This window comes from Dreissena polymorpha, chromosome 5 (genome assembly GCF_020536995.1).
Source record: "Dreissena polymorpha isolate Duluth1 chromosome 5, UMN_Dpol_1.0, whole genome shotgun sequence".
NCBI lineage: Eukaryota > Metazoa > Mollusca > Bivalvia > Myida > Dreissenidae > Dreissena > Dreissena polymorpha.
This window is the reverse complement of record NC_068359.1, coordinates 47748962-47774932: the sequence shown is the minus strand read 5'-3', so window position 1 is coordinate 47774932 and position 25971 is coordinate 47748962. Positions and strand designations below refer to the sequence as shown.

At 37.0% G+C, this 25971-nt stretch overlaps 1 protein-coding gene across 1 annotated transcript in view; it reads right to left on the bottom strand.

The window, feature by feature from the left end:
* LOC127832603 (protein jagged-1-like) overlaps positions 1-23362 on the bottom strand; it is a 28903-nt gene extending 5541 nt beyond the window's left edge. The window contains exons 1-6 of the mRNA XM_052358125.1: positions 22975-23362; positions 17968-18107; positions 7760-7889; positions 5047-5201; positions 4076-4314; positions 1747-1878 (exon numbers count right to left, since the gene is read on the bottom strand). Coding sequence (XP_052214085.1) covers positions 1747-1878; positions 4076-4314; positions 5047-5201; positions 7760-7889; positions 17968-18107; positions 22975-23013 — 835 coding nt within the window. The 5' untranslated portion in view covers positions 23014-23362. The remainder of the gene's footprint in view (positions 1-1746; positions 1879-4075; positions 4315-5046; positions 5202-7759; positions 7890-17967; positions 18108-22974) is intronic.
* Positions 23363-25971: the final 2609 nt, after the last annotated feature.

Here is a 25971-nt window from a genome sequence, read left to right as displayed (position 1 = left end):
TGCAATTTAACAAAAAAACGTATCACATATGTCAAGAAAATGCGATGTGTTGCGTCTAATAGTGTAACCCCTACCTCTAAGGTCACGATCAACCTTAAAGATCAAAGGTTAAATTTTGCCATAAAACGACATGGCCATACCTGGAGCCTTTTCATTAATTATATTATTTTTAAATGATTAAAGGGGCCAACCAACAGATTTTGGCATGCATTGAAGCTTGTCATTAAATGCTCTTAATGCTTTATATTGACACATTTAAACATTTGAACTAAAAATCTCCAGTAAAAAGACCAGAATACAATTTTAAAAAAAGGAAAAAAAGTAATCCTCAACAGGGCTCGAACCACTGACCCCTGGAGTATTGGAGTAAAAAGTCTCCCGCCTAGAACACTGGACCATCCAAGTTCATGCTACGAGCAAATGTATTTTTTTAGCTATATAAGTAATCCTCGTAGTTTCCCAAAATATCGTTTCGCGTCGCACGACGCTTCATCTGTTGGACGGCCCTTTAACTACAAATTTCCCTTTGTGGAGATGTATACGTGTCATATGCAACAACCATGACCCTGTCTAAAAGGTCAACGTAACACTTAAAGTCAAAGGTTAAATGTTAGCAATAAACATGGGTGTCCGGAAAGTGAATTCATCATTCATCATGCAATAATTTTCCTCACATGTTCACCATGTGGAGAATGTGTGTCACACTTTAGGCATTGAGTACGTGTCAATTGTGATACATCGGCTATCTCCGGACTCCTCCGTAATCATTGTGTACACACCGGTTTTACTGACAATAACGTAGTGACGTCACCATCTATGTATGGAACGCCTCCGTAATTGATTTATGGAATAAATCGTCTACTGATCCAGAGTGAGTACGTATATATTTAAAGTTTATGACGTACATGATGATCAGCATCATAGGCGCTCGATGGCAATGTTTTATTTATTTCTTTATTTTTTTAATTTATTTTATGTTTTTAGTTACCCGTTGTTTATAACAATGCATACACATACTAAATCAATAAAAAAATCCGACAAAACGTCTTCTTAAAAAAAAGATAATTCGACTTTGTACATAGATAATGACAAGGTAGGGCACTCGCCATTTTAATAAGCAACGCAAGTGCGTCATTACCCATAATAAAATCGCTGTCACCCCGCTCTCTTATTGAAATGCGCGCGCAGGCCGAGAACCTCGCTCTTTTATCTATCTACTTTCAGTTTCAACAGAAACTTCCACAGACGAGGTGATAAATCCCTGTAATTATTGTTTCGCTAACTTAATGGAGTAATCAAATAAATATGTTGTAAATTGCATACACATGACTCATTCCTTACCAATTGTTTAACTTGGTTTCGTCTGCCATGGTGATTTCCAGAAAAAAATAACGCGTCAATAATTAAACCTTGCGCCCATAGTGTGTATTGGCTGTTGTTGAAGAGAAAGAGCGAGGTTCCCGGATAAACAATTAGTAAGGTATGATTCATGACATAACATACAGAAAAAGGTTCCTTTTTGTGAGAATATATCGGGCACATTGACCAGTTAATTAGGCCATTTATCAATCATTTCGGACCACAATTGAGGATGTGTTTTTGCATGTGTGTGTCATACAGTTTTTTCTTTAGTGTAAGCCATTACGTGCCATGGCGTTAGATATCACCGGAAATGACGCTGCTACACTGGCCGGCATTTTTTCCCACGCTCGAACGTGCAAGGTGCAGACAAAGTTGCATACGTACCCACAAAGAAGTCGTTGCAGGTACAAGTGTGGCCGCCGCGCGTGTTGTTGCAAATGCCGTTGGGGTAACAAGGGTTGCTCGTGACATTCGCGCACTCGTCGATGTCTTCCGTGCACGTGGCGCCTTGCCAACCTGCGGAAGAAGGGCGAGGTAATATAGGTGACGGCAAACTGGGGAACATGGACACACATTATATTTATCTTAAAACTTAGATAAATATGTTTGTACACGTACCGTACCCGCATAGGTAAATGCTGACCCATTGACGATAGCTTTTAGGAAAACTAATGCTGCAATTTCCAGCAATTTAGTTGTTATTGAGTACTTCTCAATTTTGATTTGGTCTTGTGTTGTGGGGGAATACGGAGTATCCGGAGGAAACCCCACCTGCATTGTAGGATGACCGCCAATCAAACCCACATGCTTCCGGGCATTGTGATTGAACCCCCGAGTCGCCGACGTGAGAAGCGCGGATATGAACCATTGTGCTAACCAAACAGCCACTAATGCAGCTTGTTTTTAAAGGTATGCCTTTGTGGACTCGTTAAGATACTTAGTGATGGTGAACACTTAGTTTACCTCTCTGACGCGCAATTAAGAAATTGTTTGTTTTTTCAAGAATATTCTTTATTTGTTCTTTAATGTTTTAGAAGAGATTGGTCGAAATGGACGCTCGCACACTTTCAAGCCATATCGGCAAGACTTTAATCGCTGCGAATTTTCTTAATAGGAACTGTAATTGTGTGACCCGCTCAGAAATTTCGCAGCGAATACGTGATTACCCCCCCCCCCCCCTTCTGGCATGGCAATATGCGTTTTTGTTCAGTTCGCATCGCTTCTTTCAGTCCGATGATGTCAATTATTAACATCGTTATAATTTAAGGTTATGATGTTCAACTATTAACTAACTATTGCAACGCTTGAAGACTATACATTACATACACAAGGAAATGCCTATATGTCGTTGGCATATAATTAACATACACATAGTTCACCAAGTAATAAAACGATCATGCTTTAATGCAGAAATATGGCACGCCCCGTCTGTCGTCTGTTGACTATTGATATATATTGGCTGTTTCTTTGAATTGATATGGGGTTAAATCATATGATATGTGCTTATAATAATATGCTGTGTACTTGCCATAGTATGTTGTTTTTTTGTTTTGGTTTGTGTTTGTCATGATATGCTGTGTGTTCGTGATGATATGCTGTGTGTTTGTGGTGATATGCTGTGTGTTTGTGGTGATATGCTGTGTGTTTGTGGTGATATGCTGTGTGATTGTGGTGCTATGCTGTGTGTTTGTGGTGATATGCTGTGTGTTTGTGATGATATGCTGTGTGTGATATGCTGTGTGTTTGTGATGATATGTTGTGTGTTTGTGATGATATGCTGTGTGTTTGTGGTGATATGCTGTGTGTTTGTGATGATATGCTGTGTGTTTGTGGTGATATGCTGTGTGTTTGTGATGATATGCTGTGTGTTTGTGGTGATATGCTGTGTGTTTGTGGTGATATGCTGTGTGTTTGTGGTGATATGTTGTGTGTTTGTGATGATATGCTGTGTGTTTGTGGTGATATGATGTGTGTTTGTGATGATATGCTGTGTGTTTGTGGTGACATGTTGTGTGTTTGTGGTGATATGCTGTGTGTTTGTGGTGATATGCTGTGTGTTTGTGATGATATGCTGTGTGTTTGTGGTGATATGATGTGTGTTTGTGATGATATGATGTGTGTTTGTGGTGACATGCTGTGTGTTTGTCTCTGCGGTGAGTCATTTGGTACGTTCAGTAACGAGTTCAATGATAAGCTGCTTCAAAACTGAATATTTTGTAATACAGACAGAGATTTGCTTGTACAAACAATTTCCAAACTTAACGATCTTTAATGTAATATGATGAGACTATAAGTAACGCGATATGTAGTTCATTTAGGATTCAAGATATAATACTTGTAATGTAGGATTATTTACAAATAGCAAGAACTACAAAACATTATTTCAGAATATTTTGAAGTTTTGAAAATTCTTTAAGATATTTACCAGATCATTCAATTTAAAGACCACAGCATTCTTTTAAGACTTACGACCCACCCTTTGCTACCCCACGCAGGTGGTGTCCCGACATGTCGTCGTCTGCAAACAGACCCCTTCACATTTTTATGAAAACATATAAGTCTCGGTCTGGGAAAACTGGGCTTTATGATGTTGGGTTAAGTCTCAACCGGATTAGCCTGTGCATTCCCTTAATCTAGGACGACGCTTTACGCACATGACTTAAGTCCCATTTTCTCAGAACGCGGCGAATTTTAAAATGAACGTCCGGCCTACCATTGAGACAGATGACCTCCCCGTGCGGTCCGCAGACGTAGTGCCCCGACAATTCGTTGTCGGAAGGCCGACAGAAGGTCTTGCAGTCGGCCCCGTGCCAATGCTCCATGCACTTCTTCTCGCCGGCCTCGGTGCACGAGAAGTGCCCTTCCGTCTCGCTGTTCTTGGGCTCACAGAACCTCGAGCAGTCGTCGCCATGGTAGTTCTTATCGCAGTAGACACGCGCCTGGGCGGTGATGCTGTATTAGAATATCAGATACTTGCATTGCCTTATATCACGGCCTTAATCACGGGCGCCACCTCTGTTTTAAGATGCATTAATAAATGAGCCTATGCTATTTTCGAGGTGGCGCTAATGCCTGGCTGTTTTGAAATTTAACGGATAATATTACAGGGTGATTAGGTTTTATATGTGGACTTTTTTTCAACATATTTAGCATTATTATTAAAAATCGGCTAATGTAGTGCGATGTAGCGAAGATAAATTCATTGGTTCATTTATTTTTGCATCTCAAAAAAGGGGTGACGACCGTGATTAACGGCCGTGTATAACTGCTTGCTCATCATAACATATTTGTCGGCATGACATTATTTCGTGGTTTAAGACTTTCGCGGACACAAACATTTGTGGATTTCTAATTTTGGAAATTAATTGAGGAATTTGTGTCGGTTATTTTATCTCCGGAATTCTCCGGCAGATTTAAGCAATAAATCGTCTGCTGATCCAGTGTTTTCCGACGTGTTTGTGTACAATTCGTGCATTGGTCAACCCACGAAACCAAGGAAAACTAATTCCCCATGATTAATAATGATTGTAGAGAATAATATCGAAAACAGTTTTACACATATTAATTGATATAAATAAACCGATTGTTGTTAAATTGCGTTACTTTCAAAGAAACAGGTGTTGGGTATTTTTCTTTAGTTAAAGATTAAGAACGGTGTGATTAACTCGGGTCCCTAATACTCACGTTTGGTACTTGAAGATGAAGTCGATGTTGTTCCACGTGGCGGTGCGCTCGTCTGGTGCGGGCACGCGCGTTAACAACTTCCGGAGCGTGCCCATAGGATCGTTAGCGTTCGTGCTGTCCCGGTCCTCCACCCGGATGGTCACGTACAACGCCCTCTGCCGACAGAAAAATAAAATTACTGCTTGGACTATTAGAGCAGCGTTCTAAAAACATTAGCCTGCGAAGTCCGTGAAGGCTAATCAGGGACGACACTTTCCGCCTTGACAGGAATTTTGTTTAGAAGAGCCTTCCTTTTAACAAAATTAAATAAATAAAAGCGAAAAGTAGTCCTTGATTAACATGAGCGGACTGCAGAGGCTAAACTGGAATAAAATTATACGCATATGTAATAAGCCCAGTTTTCCAGAACGAGTATTATCTGGTTAGTAGCTGATCGCTGTTATGCGATATCAAACCAATGATATAAATTCTCGCGTTATTTGATATTACGTCATCATGATGCTATTTTTATTTGAGAGAAATCCGGGACATCCCTGACAACATACTTAAGTATATCCTGAGGAAAACATAAGCACCCCGCGACAAAAACCTACCTAGTCTTTTCCCTAAGGAACTTTGAGGATGGCGATTTAAGAAAGATCATGCCTTATGAAATTTATCAAACTTAAGTAAATAACTTAAATAAATAACTAAGGAGCTTTGTGGATACGTTCCCTGGTGCTTGATTCATTATTTAACTAGAAATGGCGCGGCAGAGGCCGACGCGTATCCCCACGCCGCATGTTTGACCCATGGCGCCACAGGATTGGTAATGGGGCCATTTATAGTTGAGATTAACCACATTGTCATAAGAGATGTACAGTATCAATTTGAAGTAAATCGGTGTAGAAATATAGAAGTTAATGTAAAATAACCTAACAAATGAGTGAAAATCTCTAACCTGGCCCCAACCCCCATAACTTTTGACCCAGGGGTCAGATTAAAATTCCAAGAACTGCACTGTCGCACATATGCTCATAGCTACCATGTGGGTAAGTTTCAAGGTTCTTGTGCTAATACTGTAGGAGGAGATAGTGGCCAGGACGGACGAACGAACGGACGGACAGACGGCGGAGATAACCACACAATCCCCACCAATCAGTTGTTTCACTTTTTATAGTAACACATGTATAAACGATATTGTACGGGGGCTACTTCATCGAAAAAAACGTTCGTCCAGTGACCTCAGCTGAGGCAATAATTTGATTACTGATGAGCAGGATTTTTTTGATGCCACAGTTTTGTTGTTAGTACTTTTATGGAACACAGATCGCACAGGCTTATCAGGGACGAGTCTTTCCGATTGTATGGCTTTTTTCTCTTGAAGGAGGTCTCTACTAAACGAAAATCTGGTGTAGGCGGAAAGCGTTCTCCTTAATTAGCCAGTGCGGACTGCACAGGCTTATATGGGACAACACTTTACGCACATGCATTAAGCCCGGCTTTCTCAGAAAGATGCTGCATGCGATGCTGGTATTCCTTAAACCGACTTCGTGTAAGCATTCACTGCCAATAAACAATTCTTGGTTCGCTATTAAAATCGCTAGGCGGACACCATATCCATTACACCACGGCGACCTTGAAGGTTTGGAGATCTAATGTTTGGAGATGAAGCCTTTAAATCTTGAATCTAGTAAGAAAGTTCTTTATTTAAATCTCTAAGGGACTACAAATGCGTCAAAATACGTATCTAAGTGGTAAAGGGTTAAGACAGGGTCACAAGCTCCCACGTGGACTGCCGAAAATTGGATAAGAATCTATGATCACGTAGTTGATTTTTGAGAAAGAGTACACATGTACACTATTTGCGCAGAAATGAGTATATCATGATGATAACTTAGTTGAGGTCGCAGGGGCGTAATGGACATGGTTTCCGTCTAGCGACCGGAAGGTCACATGTTTGATCGACACCGTGGGGGCGTTCTTTAAGGTCTCCTGCAAAGCAGCAAGTACTGGTTATACCCAGGAAACGGACTCGAGGGCGTTTAAATAAGCCTTAGGTTTTCGATGCAATCGAGCGACAATAAATAGGTCTTCACTTTACATACCAGAAGTTAACAACCACAAAAAATATCAGAATTGAGTCATTGTACGTGTACCTATAGTGAATACCGGAGTATACACGACGCAGCAAAACAAATGGTTTTTCCTCTCTTAATATGTACACAAACCCATTATTAGTGCTTAGCATACACAACATACGTAAATCCAAGAAATCTTACTTCAAAGTTTGAACAGATCCTTGTTCTAAATGGTGCATATGCCGTGCGCACATTGTTCAATATGAAGACTTATGTAAATTGAGGTGTCAAATTATAACCCATTTATGCCTAGCGTCTAGAAAAAAGGCCTTGGCTAACAGCGAAGACCCAGATGAGACGCCGCATGATGCGGCGACTCATCAGGGTCTGCGCTGTTTGCTTAAAGGAATTTCTGTAAAAAATATTCTACATATAGAAATAAATATACTAGACATCCATAATTTTTAAAATAAATTGATCCAATTTAGAAGGATGGAAGAGTCCACTAGGCATAAATGGGTTAAGTTAGACTAAAAAAGCGAATTTTTTTAACAATACAGCTTTAATTATATTGTTTATTCTTAAATTCAGTCCTACCATTGGTTGGTGAAAATGGCCCAGATCGAGAATTAGTGCTGCAACTCGTTACTTACTGGCCACGGCTCGTCCATTTTCACCTTCATGGGGTTGTCCTCACCATTCTCAAAGCGAGGCTGGAAGCTGAACGTGTTGGCGTGGTAATGGCCCGTGTACCGCTTGGCTAGAGTACACTCGCCCTCGTCCCTGTGGATGGGATGATCATGGGTCACGATAGGTATATAAAAGCGGACAGGCTAGTCTGGGACGAGTAAGAATTGTCTAGTGTCGATCCTCGCATTTAAGACAATAATTAAGCAACTGGATATTCATGGATGACCATATGAGTATACACCGTGCGAGACTTGAACCTTGGACCTACCATTCCGACTGGCGGAAGGTAGGACACCTAGATGTATACAGATGAGTCGCGTCCTGAGAAAACTGGGCTTAATGCATGTACGTAAAGTGTTGTCCCAGATTAGCCTGTGCAGTCCACACAGGCTAATCAGGGACGACACTTTCCGCTTTTATGGTATTTTTTGTTTAAAGGAAGTCTCTTCTACACAAAAATCCAGTTAATGCGGAAATTGTCGTCCCTAATAAGCCTGTGCGGACTCTTCAGGCTAATCCGCGACGACATTTTGCCCAATTTTCACAGACATGACACATATGGTCATTTTACACAAACCGATTTAATACGTGTTAAGGCGAATGCGATTATGTTAGACACGCAATACTGTTTACGAGAGCTAGCTAATATAACTGTCTAACCTTAATCGGAGCTGTCACTTGAAAAGTGCGAAGTATATCTTCAACAGTGTCTGCATTGTGCTTTGCGTTTTATTAACCGTCACTGTGACGAAATACATTTATAACGCTGTAATTTCTATACAGTAAAACACGTTTGACGCACGCGGAAATAAATGTAATAATTTGTCTACAGTAAAGAAACGTAAAGATATACACGAGGAAGTTCATTTTCGGACAAAGATACAGGTTTAAAGAAACACATACATTTTTTTCGGTATATCTAAGCATGAAACTGATTGTTATCAAAACATGTAGTTTATTGGTAATTGATCATTTCTTCATTTAATATCTTCGTGTATATTTAGGTCGTAAGAGATACCGTTGCCGTTAATAAGGGTATTTATTTACCGTGTATATATGTAAAAAAATATATGCAATGTCCGAAAACGATTCTTCATGCAAGTGTATTTCAGTTTGCTTATATGACAAATATCAAGTGCACATAGTTTTTGTCGCATCGTTGGCACTACATTGAACTGATGTTGATAGATATATCATTAAAACAAGAACAGTTAAACACAAACAGACAAGAAACATCGATTACAAATAAAAACGCATGAAGCATGTAAGTTACAAAAGGAAACAACGTCCTTTGGTTGTTATAACAATACACTTGTTCCTTTTTTCTATAAATACACTTTCTTCGTGGGTTTTGCTTTTTTTACTATCAATACACTTGTGTGTTTTTTTTATGTTTTTTTTTACTGAAAATAGTGCATTATATACATTAACGTAGACATACTCATTCCTCATCGTAACTTCATTTAGACCTCACATGCAAACACACCAACGTCCACATTCGGTACCTCTCGCACATTATCAATAATCGATCGTACTTATCCGATGTTTGACGGAAAAGGCCGAGAATGTGCGATTTCAACGTCCGGTAAATGCGTTCGGGTGAGATTCTTGGTGTGAAGATGCGTATCTGTTTCAATGATTTTTTTTTATTTGACTTAATTACAAGATAAGTATTGATGCAAAGCATCAAAGGGCGTCGGGAATTTCAGTGTAAAAGGCACTCAATGAAGTTACATTGAACGATTTTTTTTCTACTGCAAATATTAATATAATGACCGATTATTTTAAACAAAATAGAAAAAGATACTGGTATAACCATTATCTATAATTGTGTGTTATAACCCCCAAATAACCATTATTTATGGTGTTGTGTTATAACCCCGAAATAACTATTTTCTATGATTTTGTGTTGTAACTCCCAAATATTTCATAGTTATTTTATTTACATTGGTTTCCTTATTTTTACTGGCATCCGTATGCAGTTTTCTTTAATGGAACAGAACTATGTAGGTTTTAAAAAATCTGCTTCATCTTGTAAGCGTTATTTCATATTTTTCTCAACTTCAAGGGGAGATGATTCTGAACTTATTCTTACGTTGCTCATTTACGATAGGGGTTGAGTACTCATTGATATGAAAACACTGTAAAAGTTTGAAAAAAATGAATGAAAACTGTAAATTGCATAAAGAAGCTGCATTTCACAATACTTTGAAATTCAGTAAAAGATCATAATAGATTTATTGCTCCGATATTCATCATTTTCAATAGGGTTCGAGTAAAACTGATATAAAAACACTTAACAAGTTTGGAAAGATTCAGACGAAAGTTGTGAAATCTTTTAAACAAGTGGAAATTGTTTATTTTGTCAAATTTAATAGAAAAAATTCTGGACTTATTGTCCCGATGTTTCTCATTTTTAATGAGGTCAAAATGCTCATTGATATGAAGACACTGCAAGTTTGGAAAGAATCTGATGAAAAATGTTGACATAATCACCTAACCAAGCAATTTTTCACTTTTAATTTTAGATTCAAAGAGACATAATTTTAGACTTATGGTCCGATATTGCTCATATAGAGAGTTTGGGTTGGTTTCTCATTGATAAAAAAAACCCTGTGCAAGTTTGGGAACAATCGGATGAAAATTTTGGACTTCGAATAACGATTTCAAAATTTCTCAAATTCTAAGGAAGATAACTATGGACGTAATGGTCGTATAATGCTAAAGGGCCCATACCACCTGGATAGTAATACGTGTTGCGCTTCGCGCTCTATATGTGGTTCTTAAAAAAACTCCGAGGAGTGCTTGACTCTAGGGAAACGGGTTGCTGGGACACAGCTCCTCCTTGATAAGCGGCTGCTTCCTTTATCGCAACTCATTGTTACAATCAATAATACGAGTCGCGCTTCGCGCTCTATATGTGGTAGGGATAGTACTTAGGGCCTATGATAGACAACCATAAAAATACATGGATAATAGATGTGTTTGCATTTATTTGTTAATATAAAAACACGTGTATTTTTTTATAAGATATTTAAGTGATGTAAAAAAAAATAATTAACGTTGTCACCACGCGGCATCCATTAATTTTAATAAAAATGTCCAATTGTAGTAAAATGAATTTTAAAATATCTACATAAAATAAAGCTTTATTATATTTATTAACCTGAATGAAAAAAAATTCCGAACTGTTCCGTTCGTGCCGGAACCCGGGATTGAACGGGGGCCTTTAAATGATTGTTGCGTAAACAACTTCAGTTTAACGCTCTCCCAATTGAGCTATTCCGGCTAACATCATGTATGTACTGCTATTTTGGTGAAGTTGTGTATAGCGATCGTTATTATATGTCTATTAATAAACTAATACATTGTACGTTTTCGTACCACTACGCCTTCCAATAAACTTGCTTGCGCGATAGGTCGTCAAATATCGTACTACATTGATTCTCCACTAAATAAGCCAATTAAAAAAAACACAAAATAAATATATTTTGATAATGTTTTGTTTTTATACAAAACCAGAAAGTTTCGCGTATTTGCCCAGTCCCTGTGATCTTTTCCCTATGATCAGATGTGGATCAGTTATTATTTAAAACAATTAGCTTTGCATTATTGGCAATTAATGTTTTAATAAATGTAATAGGCACAAATGCAGTACTTATTTACACTAATTTACACAAAAATCACCACTATGCAAGATATTCTTAAAACAAAAATATATACATTGATCTGTAAAATAACTTCTCCTCCCATAAGCGAAAAAAAAATGCATTACATACTAGTCGCCGCTTTCCAGGGCCCGTATTCACCAAAAAATTCTTAGACGTAAGTCTAAGAATAAATAAAATTCTTTAAATTAGAATATTCAAGAATTTCTTTTAATTTTGAGTCAAACTCTGCAGTAAACATCTCTATCTATATTATTCTTTATATAGAATATTTTGTTAATGACATAATCACCAGTGGAGGCCTGTATATATTCAAACACTGAACACATTTTTCTTGGTTCTAAGTCTATTCTTTATTATTAGGTCTAAGAATCGGTTGGTGAATACGGGCTCAGAGCGTCGCCAATAAAATCATTTGTATCAGTATGGATTATAACGTATTTTATTCAACTGGTAAAAGTTTTTTTTTACATAATTTCCAACATCTAAAGACTGTGTGTTTGAAAGACTTAGAATTAAACAAACATTGCAATGTCCAGTTTTAGCTGAAATTCATTATTTTATGTATCATGTGGTGGCTAAAAGATGGGGAAAATGTTAGTGTTCTGCATCTAATTACGAACTGGAGAGAAATCTAACTTAATAGTTATAAAACACAGTGATCTGGATGGCCACTATTTTACGACACGTGTACATCTTCATACCCAGTTAGCTGATAGATCTAGCACTTTTTACACGAACGACCATGTCGAAACGTTTCGTATTCGAACTTGGTGTCATTTTAGTCTTAACACCGTAACCTAACCGGCGTGGGGCCGTATATCCCGACGTCTGCCTAGATTCACTGCCACTCATCCCACCTTTACATAATACAGAATAGCCGTGAGAAAATAAGCTGTGTCGGACATGAACATGGTGTCGAAGTAAACAAATAGGCAAGTTAGAATTACTGAGTATCTAGGCAGAGACAGTGGTGTCATCGAATACTTGCTAATACTTGTAATGGCAAAAATATGAAAACACGCATTTAACGATTGACAACCAAATCAAGTATGTTTTGGCAAGTGTTGCTCACCAATAAAATAATTCTTTATGTATATTTTCACTTAACGTTTTGTTTATTAGCATTTAAGCCATGATTTGTAACTAGCAGCGATGCAACATGAGCGATATGCGAAAATGTGTCTTTTGCCATATGCGACCTGCGTATTTCCAGACCAGCCTGCGTAATCGCATAGTCACGGCCGTTAATTACGGGCACCACCTCTTTTTTGCGATGCATTGCCCGAGTTTTTAAATTATGCAAAATTGTTGAACAAAAACCATAAAACCTACTCATCCTGTAGAACTATCCGTGAAATTTCAAAACATCCGGTCCTTAGCGCCACCTCGGAAGTAGCATTAGCTCATTTATAAATGCATCGCAAAAAGAGGTGACGCCCGAGATTAACGGCCGTGATCAGGAGCTACGCTGTCCACTATAGGGTCCCGCAAGATTTCGTGGTCTTATCAGCGGACAGCGTAGCACCTGAACAACTGCGATCATGCCATAATGGCATAACAACCATTTTCGCATGACGCGTCGCATTGGTAAAACATGTGATGGTGTTATACAAAAGGCCATTTATGTATAAATATTAAAGTTTACTGCAATCAAATTATAAAATAGAACTTATAAAAGTATGCATTTTTGTACAAATTTTTTTTTGCTGTTGTTATACGCCACTTTGTTAGCTCTGTAAATGATTTGTAAATATGTGTAAAACTTTGTTCCTATCACAATTGACATTGTACTGTTTTTATTATGTGTTGTTGACGATGTACATTGTACAAGTCGAAATTAACTGTCTGTCTGTCTGCCTGTCTATTTCTCACGTTATATACGTAACACATATTTATATACGTTAATGCAAACAGATCTTATAATAATATCTTAAATACAACACGTATTCTCGGATCTTGCCTTCATATTTTAAGTTGAAGTCATTCCGTTATTTTGCGAAGCAGTGATGATACAAATAAGTTGTACGTAACCACGTAATAAATTATGACAGCAATAAATAATTCATACAAAATTCATATTCATGTTATATAGCAGATGATCTTCATTTGAGACGGTAATAAATTTTCGATGACAAGTTGACAGTGCTGCATTGTTATAATATTCACAGAAGAGCGTTTTGTATTCATGTACAATGTATTTAATGACTAAATCAAATACACACGACTGTCTTCAACGTGTAGAATCAAAATATGTCGCTGATGTCGGCATATGTACCCTTAGTAAGGAAATAAAGTGATCTTCATTAGTGAACTCTATTGTTTCGTGTGTTTTTACTACGCAATTCATTGTATTGAATGAGTACATGGTCCGCGTATATACCGTCTTTTCCTTTTTCGTTTTGTATTCGACACAACGAAACTTGAGAATTAAGGCATATTCGTTTATATTCCGATTTTCTAATAACCGAAACAAAAACAAAGTACGAAAACAAAATTAACTTCTTTTTATCGTTTTTTGTTGTACTAATTATAAAACAAAATGCGAAATGTATTTCCCTCTTCAAATTTCGTTTCCATCTTCATACAACGAAAATCAATGATAAAACTTGGTCTCGTTTACCGTTCTTGGTTTGATATTACGGTTTACAAAAAACGAAAAACGAGTGGATCTGTTCAAAAATCTATAAATAAAAAAAGATCTTTGCTCTGTGCTGCTGTCTTGGGGAGGTAACTCATTCGTGGCTATTGTGCGTTCTTTTTTCCTTTACATAAGAATACATCACTTATTTCGATTAGGATGGCTTCTTATGTGCATTTTTGGGGGAGGGAAAGACACGCCGTAAGGGAAGAAGACGTGGATATTTATCCCCACGCTTTTTGAAAAAAAGGTGGGGATATTGTGGTTATCTCCGCCGTCCGTCCGTCTGTCTGTCTGTCTGTCTGTCCGTCCGTCCTGGCCACTATCTCCTCCTACACTAAAAGCACTAGAACCTTGAAACTTACACACATGGTAGCTATGAGCATATGTGCGACCCTGCACTATTTGGAATTTTGATCTGACTCCTGGGTCAAAAGTTATAGCGGTTGGGGTGGGGCCGCGTCAGAAATTATCACTCATTTTTTTAGGTTATTTTACATTTACTTCTTTATTTCTACACCGATTCACTTCAAATTGATACTGGACCTCTCTTATGACAATACGGTCAATCTCAACCATGCATGGCCCCATTCCCAACCCTGGGGCGCCCCGCCCACATAGGCCACACCCACCAAAAATTTCCATTTACTATAATTTTTTCATTTCTACACGGATTCACTTCAAATTGATACTGAACTTTTGCTATGACATTAGGGTCAATCTCAACTATGCATGGCCCCAATCCCAATCCTGGGGCGCCCGCCCACATAGGCCACACCCACCAAAAAATTCCATTTACTATAATTTTTTCATTTCTACACGGATTCACTTCAAATTGATACTGAACTTCTCTTATGACATTAGGGTCAATCTCAACTATGCATGGCCCCATAACCAACCCTGGGGCCCCGCCCACATAGACCACACCCACCCAAAATTGCCTTTACTATAATTTCTTCATTTCTACACCGATTCACTTCAAATTGATATTGAACTTCTCTTATGACAATACAGTCAATCTCAACTATGCATGGCCCCATTACCAACCCTGGGGCGCCCCGCCCACATAGACCACACCCACCCAAAATTGCCTTTTACTATAATTTCTTCATTTCTACACCGATTCACTTCAAATTGATACTGAACCTCTCTTATGACAATACGGTCAATCTCAACTATGCATGGCCCCATTACCAACCCTGGGGCCCCGCCCACATAGACCACACCCGCCCAAAATTGCCTTTTACTATAATTTCTTCATTTCTACACCGATTCACTTCAAATTGATACTGAACTTCTCTTATGACAATACGGTCAATCTCAACTATGCATGGCACAATTACCAACCCTGGGGCGCCCTGCCCACATATGTCACACCCACCCAAAATTGCCTTTTACTATAACTTCTTCATTTCTACACCAATTCACTTCTAATTGATGATGAACTTCTCTTTTGACAATACGGTCAATCTCAGCTATGCATGGCCCAATTACCAACCCTGGGGCACACCTAGGTCAAACATTCGGCGTGGGGATACGCGTCGGCCTCTGCCGCGCCATTTCTAGTTTCAGTTGTTTTCGACCAGGATGGCTTCTTACGTGCATTTTGGGGGGAGAGAAAGACACGCCGTATTAGGGAAGAAGACGTGGATATTTTTAGTTGTGTTTCCATATTATGTATTTGTCCAAATTGAAATGATCATAATCTGACATCTAAATGTTTCCCAACGTACCGGTATTTCATGTCGATCCCACCGAATTGATAGGGCTATAGTTAGTCTCTTATGACACTTCGTTTTCTTTGCCCTTATGACACTTCTTTTTCTTTGCCCCTATACTATGCAAATTCAGTACTAATTTTACAAAAAAACAAACTCGTTTTAGTCCTATAATTAGGGAGAGGTCCTTACATTTTAAGAGCTGTAATACCCCTTCCCCTGATTCCCGTATTCCAATTATTATTAACCCATAGACCCGAATGATGTTTAAAGAAGAACAATAATCGGCGGCGGCTGCTAAAATGTCCCCTTTTTGCATCACCGTACATAATAGAATGTTATAGTTGTATTAGTACTGCCAATATTGAAATAAAGAACAAGACACAAGGACAATAAATAAAAAGTTGTTTGAAGCTTATGAAATGGTTAAGTTCAAGGTGTCTAAAATATAATTTCTAATTCGTTCGATTAAATCCAAATACATGTACATGTTACATTTCACAACTGAACTGTGATATGTCTAGTGCTATTTGCTCTGATAGAGTTATAACCAAACGCCTTATATGAAACCGTTTTGCGCTTGAAAAAATTACATATAATATTATTAATAATTTTAATAAATGTGCCTATTTAATAACTTATTAAAATACATATTTAATGTTCCAGAAAGAGCGCTCAAGATGAAGTTAATGCTTACAAAATATTTACCTTCATATACCTTCATATAATATATACATTGATCCGTAAAATAACTCCTCCCATAAGCGAAAAAACAAACGTATTACATACGAGTCGCCGCACTTCAGCGTTGGCTTGCGTGATCTGTTAAAGTGCACGAAAAGTCGAAAATGTATTATTTTATTCCTTTTATACACATCCAGTTCATGTTAAAAGTCATTCGAAAAGTGGAAACAACGTACCTAAAAAACAGTATTCATAAATTTGTAACAATTTCATAGTTGTAACGTATATGGTATTTTAAATAATTGACTTTTATTAGCGTTGATTTTTCTATTATTATAATTTAATGGTGTTGTAATATAATGTTACTAGATCTATTTATTTTCCAATCAGAGTAGCCAATAATAGCTGTCCCAAGACTCGACTATTCTTCGTCTATAATTGTCTACGTGTATGTATTAAAAAATATTAAGATATAAGGCAGAAAATTGCGCAAAAAGATCAATCACGACTTATCTCTCCAAAACAGCGGAGCGCCCCTCGTTTTTCGTATACCGTTTTATCAATTCAAGAACGGTAAATGGAAACAGGCACTGTGTTTCAATTTTCATATATTGATTTTTGTATAATTAAAATTGAAACGAAATATGAATAAGATTTTTGTTTTGTTTTGTTATTAGTTCACCGAAAAACGATACAAAAAACTCAACGTTGTTTTTTTTTTTTTTTTTTTTTGTTCTGGTTATAAGAAAATCGGAATATGAACTAATATACGTTGATTTTTGTTTTTCATTGTGTCTAATGCAAAATGAAAATTGAAAAGACGGTATATACACGGACCGTACATGATGTAATTGATTATTACATTTATTTCAGATCGCGGTGATCGTTGGTTACAAAAAAAGTTTAGTACATAAGAAGTTAACCGAGGCGCCTAAAGGAATCTGGTCGGCGGCCTATGTCCCGGACGGGTCCACAGGCGAAGATGCGATGACAAAAGATCAGAGGCGCTTAGACAGCGACGACGTCCATCACGAAGTTTATTGTCCTGTGTACGTGTTTTTACTAGAAAATTAATTCCTGAATAAAGACGGTCATTTCAGGTCACCGGCATGTATAATTTTTTGCCCATTCACTGATCCTTACAGAAAATCAATGAACATGTTTTTATTATATTTTGCATCCAGTTCCACTGCAAAAAAATCAAAAGCCAACCAATCTACGCCGGTACTGTGAAACTATTAAGACCTGAATTACGACTTAGGCACAGCTGGTTGAGTGATATTTAACGGAAGTGTCTTTATGATTTAGATTTGCCTTATTTACCACTTAGGCACACTTATTTAAGTGATAAATAGGCAGTGGCTTTATGCTATAGAAAAGGCCATTTTAAAACTTAGACTCCGCTATTCGATTGATATTTTAAGGAAGAGACGAACGAAAACCATTATCGCGAAACTTACGGTTTATCGAAGCAGACGAGAAAATCCGGGTCACAGGGGTCGCTGCACGGGAAGTCGCAGCAGTCGCCGTCTTCCTCCCGACCGGAAGGGTTGTCAAACTTGAGTAGACGTAGCTCAAACCACGTGATACAAGATGCCACCTAAAAAACGTCATATAAAAAAAATATCATTAGATTATTTATTTTAGAAAAACATTCAATAGCAATATCGTATCATGTCATCTTCGCCTGTGGATATAAACCGGCGGCCAGCTTCCCCCCAGGCGTCCAGGTTTGGGGCGATTCCCTCCAGCTGCGTAAATTATGTTGAGAGATGATTTAATGACATGTAGTCAAAAGCAGAATTTTGTTTACATAATTTAGGACATATTTAGGTTTATGAAAACAAATGAGTGAACAAGCTTAGGTATGTAGAAGGGCTGGCAATAGTTGACGTTAATGTCGTGTTAATTGTTGCTCATTAGTCCGGTATGATTAACGTACCTGTTACTACTTCTGTTAAAGTGCATATTTGAGTGACGTACTCAAAGAAAACATTATCACTTTTTAAAAGGTACATATGACGTCTTATTTTATTAATATTTTCTCGTGTGACCGCAGATTTTATGTCCACTCATGTGATTTATATGTTTACCTAACAAAGCTCGAAAGGTAAAAGTTAGGAGCAAGGGGAGTATTTGGAGTTAATCCCGCAATAAATATGAGACTTGGTCTGAGAAAATGGGGCTTAATGCATGTTCGTTTGCAGTCCGCACAGGCTATTCAGATACGACAATTTCCGCCTATACTGGATTTTCGCTAAGAATCGACTTTCTATAAACCAAATAGAAAATACAGGCGGGAAGTGTCGTCGCTGATTAGCCTATGCGAATTGCGCAGGCTAATTTGGTACGACACTTAACGCGCACGTTTTCACAAAGCGAGGCCCATATTTTTGTTTCAAAGATGACGTTCATTTGTTTCTAGAATTTTCTAGAATAAACATCAGAATATCACGTGACCGTAGAAATCATCAAAGAAAATAACATCATCATAACAAAGAACACCCACGGATTTAAACATAATGAAATGCCTGCTTATAGGACAGAAACAATAGAAACTAAAATGGAATGTAACGCAGATATGGAAACAAACGAAACCCAACCTCACTAAAACATACTTTCGCAAAATATTATAGAAAAGGAAGTTAAATCAGAAAACATTTAATGCCAGTTGGAAAAAAGTTTTTAACATAAAAAAATGGAATGATTAACAGTAAAATGAAATGATAACAAAAAAAAATTTGATATCGAAATGATAAAACACTAATTTAAAGGAAAAAACCCATATAAAATGGATTGAAAAGATGCACATCAACGATGTGGTGATTATTATCTGTTCATAAAACAGAGTGACAATATACAGAATTGAACGGAATATTTTAATCAGTGATTACGGAAAGCCCTTATGCAGATACTATCAACTACATTAAATGAGTTTCCGAAATCAGAGTTTGACCAAGTGTAGTTGTGTAAATATGAAAGTGTCAGTTTGAATTCAGATCTTTGATAGTCAGGACTTGTTCCATCTTTTTCATATGCAAATTTTGTTGTGCTATGTTTAATGACATAATTTGAAACATTTTTGCAACCTGCTGTTTCAATGATGTTTATAGATGTTGGCGTTACATTTGACGATGTTTGTTATTGACATGAGCTAAACATGTAATTTATTATGTAAAAATAAAGCTTAGTTCGATGTATGACCACGTATTTTTTATATAACTATGACTTTAATACAAGTATAAATCGTTAATAACATTAATATAATAGAGTATATTAAATGATTGTTATTAATAATAAGGCAGGATCAACTGACATATAACGTCGCAAAAAATGGCGACGACTTGTTGAGGACCAGAACAAACCCTTCACACAATGCAAAAAACGTAACACATGGTGTTCATTATCTACAAATAGATTGAAGCTTATTAACAACATAAAAAAGCATGGCAAATATTGGACATATATTTCAGAAACATGATGTATAATGCAGTAGGTGACTATTGTCAAAAGGGCTATTACATTTAACAGCTTCACATGGGCAACTTCTTGAAACAATCTGAATTTGACAAAAAAGCAATGGCATATACTATCAGATGCAACTCGATATAAATAAAACGAGTATATGCATTTCTTTGGCAAATCTTAAGTATCTTTATATTTTGACGTGATAACTGTGAAGATTCTATATGTGCATGGGTTGGAAAGTCTCGAATACCGAGCACGACACTGAGCACGACAGCGCAGATGTCTACTTTTCTTCTACTGTTATTTTATTGGATGGCTCATAAGTCGTGAGTTCGATAACAGCACTTGGATTTAACTTTTTCCGACTTTTCTAACATGTTCCTATCGAATTTCTCATTTTAAATATAATTGATTTTATTTGCTTAAAGCCACACACCTTGAAATGAAATACATGTTAATCAAAACATATAGATGCAGTTTGAAAGTGTGCTAAATTGTCATTAAATTTATAGCCTAGTTAGCAAGTTATTTATTTATTTATTTTAAATTTTAAAACCGAAAGTAGGATTTCTAGACGTATACGTCCATTTCGACAAACTCGATTATTTTTAAGTTTTAAAGCGCAAAAAAAGACGGATTTCTACCTTGTAACCACCAGATTTATTCTAATTGGCATAGATCAAATATGTTTCTTATTTATACTTACATTTACCATGCCATGTAGTTTATTTCAAGGTGTGTGACTTTAATGAATATGCTTTAGTTAAAAGCATATATGAAAGAATATACATTTTGCAATGCATAAGAAATCCAGCTTTCGTTTGCCATTCTCCCTTTAAAGTAAATACATATATTAAACTGTATTGAGTAATATTCATGCAAAGGTCGCTCTGACTATTATATTGCGCGTGTATACATTTTTCATTTAGATATGACAGTCGACCGTGACATGTTTATTTCTTGACATCCGAACTTACTCAACAGCATTTGTTGGCTAATTGTGTAGCCGTTACAGGGTTTATTTCAGATCGCAAATGGTTCTTGTTTTCAAAATGTATATCACAATTGAGGGTTTACTGTACGATTTCAGGCACGTGTTCGGTGTATAAATAAAGACTTTGATGTTTTAAAACTGTTAAAAAACACCTAACAATAAATTCTAACATTTCCGTTTATTTTTTTATGGAGACGGCTTCAAAGAGCCCGATATCCACATTAATGGTGTGCCAAAAACGGGGTTTTGTACTCCGCTTTTTCGAAACTCAAATATGAGTTGACTCAATACTCCGCTGAGTCGAAACTCAAATCTGATCTGACATAATACTCAACTGAGCCGAAACTCAAATATGAGCTGACTAAATACTCCGCTGAGTCGAAACTAAAATATGACCTGACTCAATACTTCGCTGAGTCGAAACTAAAATCTGAGCTGACTCAATTCTCCGCTGTGTCGAAACTAAAATCTGAGCTGACTAGATACTCCGCTGAGTCGAAACTCAAATATGACCTGACTCAATATTCCGCTGAGTCGAAACTCAAATATGAGCTGACTTAATACTCCGCTGAGTAGAAACTCAAATATGAGTTTACTCAATACTCAACTGAGCCGAAACTCAAATATGAGCTGACTCAATACCCCGCTGAGTCAAAACTCAAATCTGAGCTGACTCAATACTCCGCTGAGTAGAAACTCAAATATGAGTTTACTCAATACTCAACTGAGCCGAAACTCAAATATGAGCTGACTCAATACCCCGCTGAGTCAAAACTCAAATATGAGCTGACTCAATACTCATCTGAATCGAAACTCAAATATTAGCTGACTCAATACTCCGCTGAGTGAAAACTCAAATATGAGCTGACTCAATATTTCGCTGAGTCGAAACTCAAATATGAGCTGACTTAATACTCATCTGAATCGAAACTCAAATATGAGCTGACTCAATACCCCGCTGAGTCAAAACTCAAATATGAGCTGACTCAATACTCATCTGAATCGAAACTCAAAAATGAGCTGACTCAATACTCCGCTGAGTGGAAACTCAAATATGAACTGACTCAATACTCAGATGACTGGAAAGTCAAATATGAGCTGACTCAATACTCAACTGAGTCGAAACTCAAATATGAGCTGACTCAATACATTGCTGAGTCCAAATTCAAGTCAAACTTTCTGATATGAGCTAAAATAATTGGAAAAACTATTATACTGGGCCATGGTCCTACAAGAATCGTCGACGTATTAACAGTAGACAAATTTTGTAAACATGCTCACAGGCACATTTCTCTGTATTTTGTGTATTAAAGCGGCGTTGACGCCTGGTCACTGATCAATAAGAAGCTTTTATAGCTTATAATGGAAGAACAATCTCCATGTGCAACATACGGCCGCCCATGAACGTGTGTAAACAACTGCGGGCCTTCGTTTGAGTCTCGTTCTGTGGAAAATGGGTTTAATGCATGTGCGTTTAGTGTCGTACCAGATTAGCCTATGAAGTCCGCACAGGCTTTTCAGGAACGACATTCTCCGCTTAGAAGAGATTTCCTTTCAATGAAAAAAACAACAGTAAAGCGGAAAGTGTTGTCCATGATTAGCCTGTGCGAACTGCACAGGCTTATCTGGGTTGACACTTAACGCACATGCATTAAGCCCTGTTTTTCCAGAACGAGACTAATATATTTCCCTCATGAAGTATTTGTATTTAACTTCCGTAAGCTGACTCAGCTAACGTAAGCAACAATAACGTGATCACGTTTGTCATTGTGTTAATTGTTTGGATCGTATGACTCGGTCCTGTTGGATGAAGAAAAAGCGGATGACAAATGTTTCTTTATTTTCACGTTGATAGTAGTTGTAATTAATATAATAATTAATAGTAATGTGCATTCAACGAAATATACGTGTAAAAATTATAGTACATGTAATTCTTAACGGGATAAAATTATACAACATGTATCTATAACATTTATTAAAGAAATCGCAGCGGAATTGTCCTCACCTGTATCAGAACGAATACTGGTATAATCCGCAAAAACATTCCTTTTACGTCGCCAGTGCGGAACAACAAAGTTGACAATTTTTTAGTAGTGGTTATCACAGATACTGGCGGTTGCTATGTCTTGGATTCACATTAAAAATCTAATATCTTTGCAATTTTGATAAAGCTTTTGGTATATACAAATAGGGAATATCACGCACATATCACGCACATAAATCTTTTCATTGGAGTTTACTTATACAGTACATGTCACAAGTAAAAAGAACACCGCTGTTTTGTTTCACTAATGCCACTGTCATTATTTAACGCACAATTATTACACTAACACAGTGAACACATGTGGTACGCTAAGACACAATATTGTCGAATGCCCAGTGACCATGCTCGACTGCGCTTTGGAGCAGTTATGAATAAATAAGTCTCTAATTAAGCGTAAACGTCGCTGATATGTGACAGTCTATACCGAACTACCTCCTCATTGTATGATGGAGGTGCGGTGTGATATCCCGTGTATCATGACACAATACATGACTTATCGGGCCATGACCCGTACGTCACATATTCTATAGCGAGACGCGACGTTATAACGTGATCTAACCAAACCGTTGACGGAAAAGTCACAGCATGTGAATAGTTGGCTTGCCGTCACTAAAATACAATCGCGAGACGCGTCAGTCAATTTAGAAAAAGGAAGTGTTTAAATGGATGTTGCTGCTTAAGCATTTATTCGTAATGTGTCAACCGCGAAAATTCACGGCTTAACCGTTAAAGAATACAGTATCATACAAAAATGTTACCACCTTCTGAAGGCGAACAAATATAACGTACAAACGCGCCAATTGGTTGATACCGTAAAGGACTTAAGAATGTGCTGGCCTTATCGTGTTTCTTGTAAAGAAAACACAATAATTTTGAATACTTATTTTGAGTGTTCAACTTGCTTTGGCTATTGAGAAGGAATAAGCTGCCCAGACATCTAACATAAAAAACACTGCGGATCGTGATACTTTGAAATGATTTTGTAAAAAAATACACGTGCATGTTGAAATTGATGCGACGTTTTTAGCCAATTGCCATTGCGGTCCATTTAATCTAAGTTTGTAAAGCATTTTATTGGCTAACAACAAATGTGATATCTTATGCCCAGAATAGAAAAAATAAATGTTGCATGAAGAAACCATCCTACGAACTGACAGATGGACAGGGTTCAAATTTCCTAACAGGGTGGCACGTGTCTTTATGGGACATACATAATACAGTATAGTCTGTCCAAACCAGTTTACTTTCCCTACTAGTTCAGGCAATTGTTACAATGATTTACATTATTCACAAATTACTGTATATGTTCGTTTTAATGCACGTGAAGTCGCATGTGTTTGCGGCTTGCGTTAAAGGGGCCTTTTCACAGATTTTGGCATGTATTAAAGTTTGTCATTAAATGCTTTTTATTGATAAAAGCTCCAGTAAAAAACAAAAATAAAATTAGAGAAAGAAAAAAAAGTAACCCTCAACTGGGCTCGAACCACTGACGCCTGGAGTGAAAATCTATCGCTTAGGCCACTCGGCCATCCATGCTCATACACTGACTGGTGTATTTTATACTTTATATAAGCAATCCTGGTAGTATCACAAAATATAACGACAACAACTCTCCAAATTATTCAATCGTTTCGCGTTGCAACGCTTTACAATTTTCAGGTTTTTAAATCGTCAAAAGATGCATATAATCGATATGTTAGAGCATGGTAAATGTTAAGTATTACTGTTTCATCATAACTACAACGAAAATTAACAAATCTGAAACATTTTTTGTTAAATTTTGTCAATTTACCAAAACGTGAAAAGGCCCCTTTAATGGTTACTTGTGATTCCATGTAAGTGGGTTGGTTTATCTGTCATTGAATTACGATCGGCTATCATCTGTTGCAAACATAAGTGCCATCATATTGGCTTCAGTAGCACGGAACACATCAGACAAGCCTTATAATTAGTGCTATCATAGCACACATTTGTAAACCCAGTATACAAAGTGTATAGCACACATTGGTAAACCCTATATAGAAAGTGTATAGCACACATTGGTAAACCCTATATAGAAAGTGCATAGCACACATTAGTAAACCCTATATAGAAAGTGTATAGCACACATTGGTAAACCCTATATAGAAAGTGTATAGCACACATAGGTAAACGCTATATAGAAAGTGTATAGCACACATTGGTAAACCCTATATAGAAAGTGTATAGCACACATTGGTAAACCCTATATAGAAAGTGTATAGCACACATTGGTAAACCCAATATAGAAAGTGTATAGCACACATTGGTAAACCCTATTTAGAAAGTGAATAGCACACATTGGTAAACCCAATATAGAAAGTGTATAGCACACATTGGTAAACTCAATATAGAAAGTGCATAGCACACATTGGTAAACCCAATATAAAAAAGTGTATAACACACATTGGTAAACCCAATATAGAAAGTGTATAGCACACATTGGTAAACTCAATATAAAAAATGTATTAATTTATTACCGAGCATATTAATTGAGTTTTATCATAGCACACATTGGTAAACCCAAAATAGAAAGTGCATTTATTACCGAGCCTATCAATTTAGTGTTATCATAGCACACATTGGTAAACCCAATATAAAAAGTGCATTTATTTATTACCGAGCCTATTAATTTAGTGTTTTCATAGCACACATTGGTAAACCCAATATAGAAACTGTATTTATTTATTGCCAAGCCAATTAATTAAGTGTTATCATAGCACACATTGGTAAACACCTCAATTAAAAACATTTTTCGCCTAAACACTTTAATTTCCCTACATATTGGATGAGAAAAGAATTGTTAAAAGCAAATTGATTAAATGGAAACGTGCTGATTTACTTTTTTGATAATTATGCAAAGACGACTTAAAGTTAGAAAATGATCCGACTGTAAATCCTTTATTGTATGGCACACATTGGTAAACCCAATATAGAAAC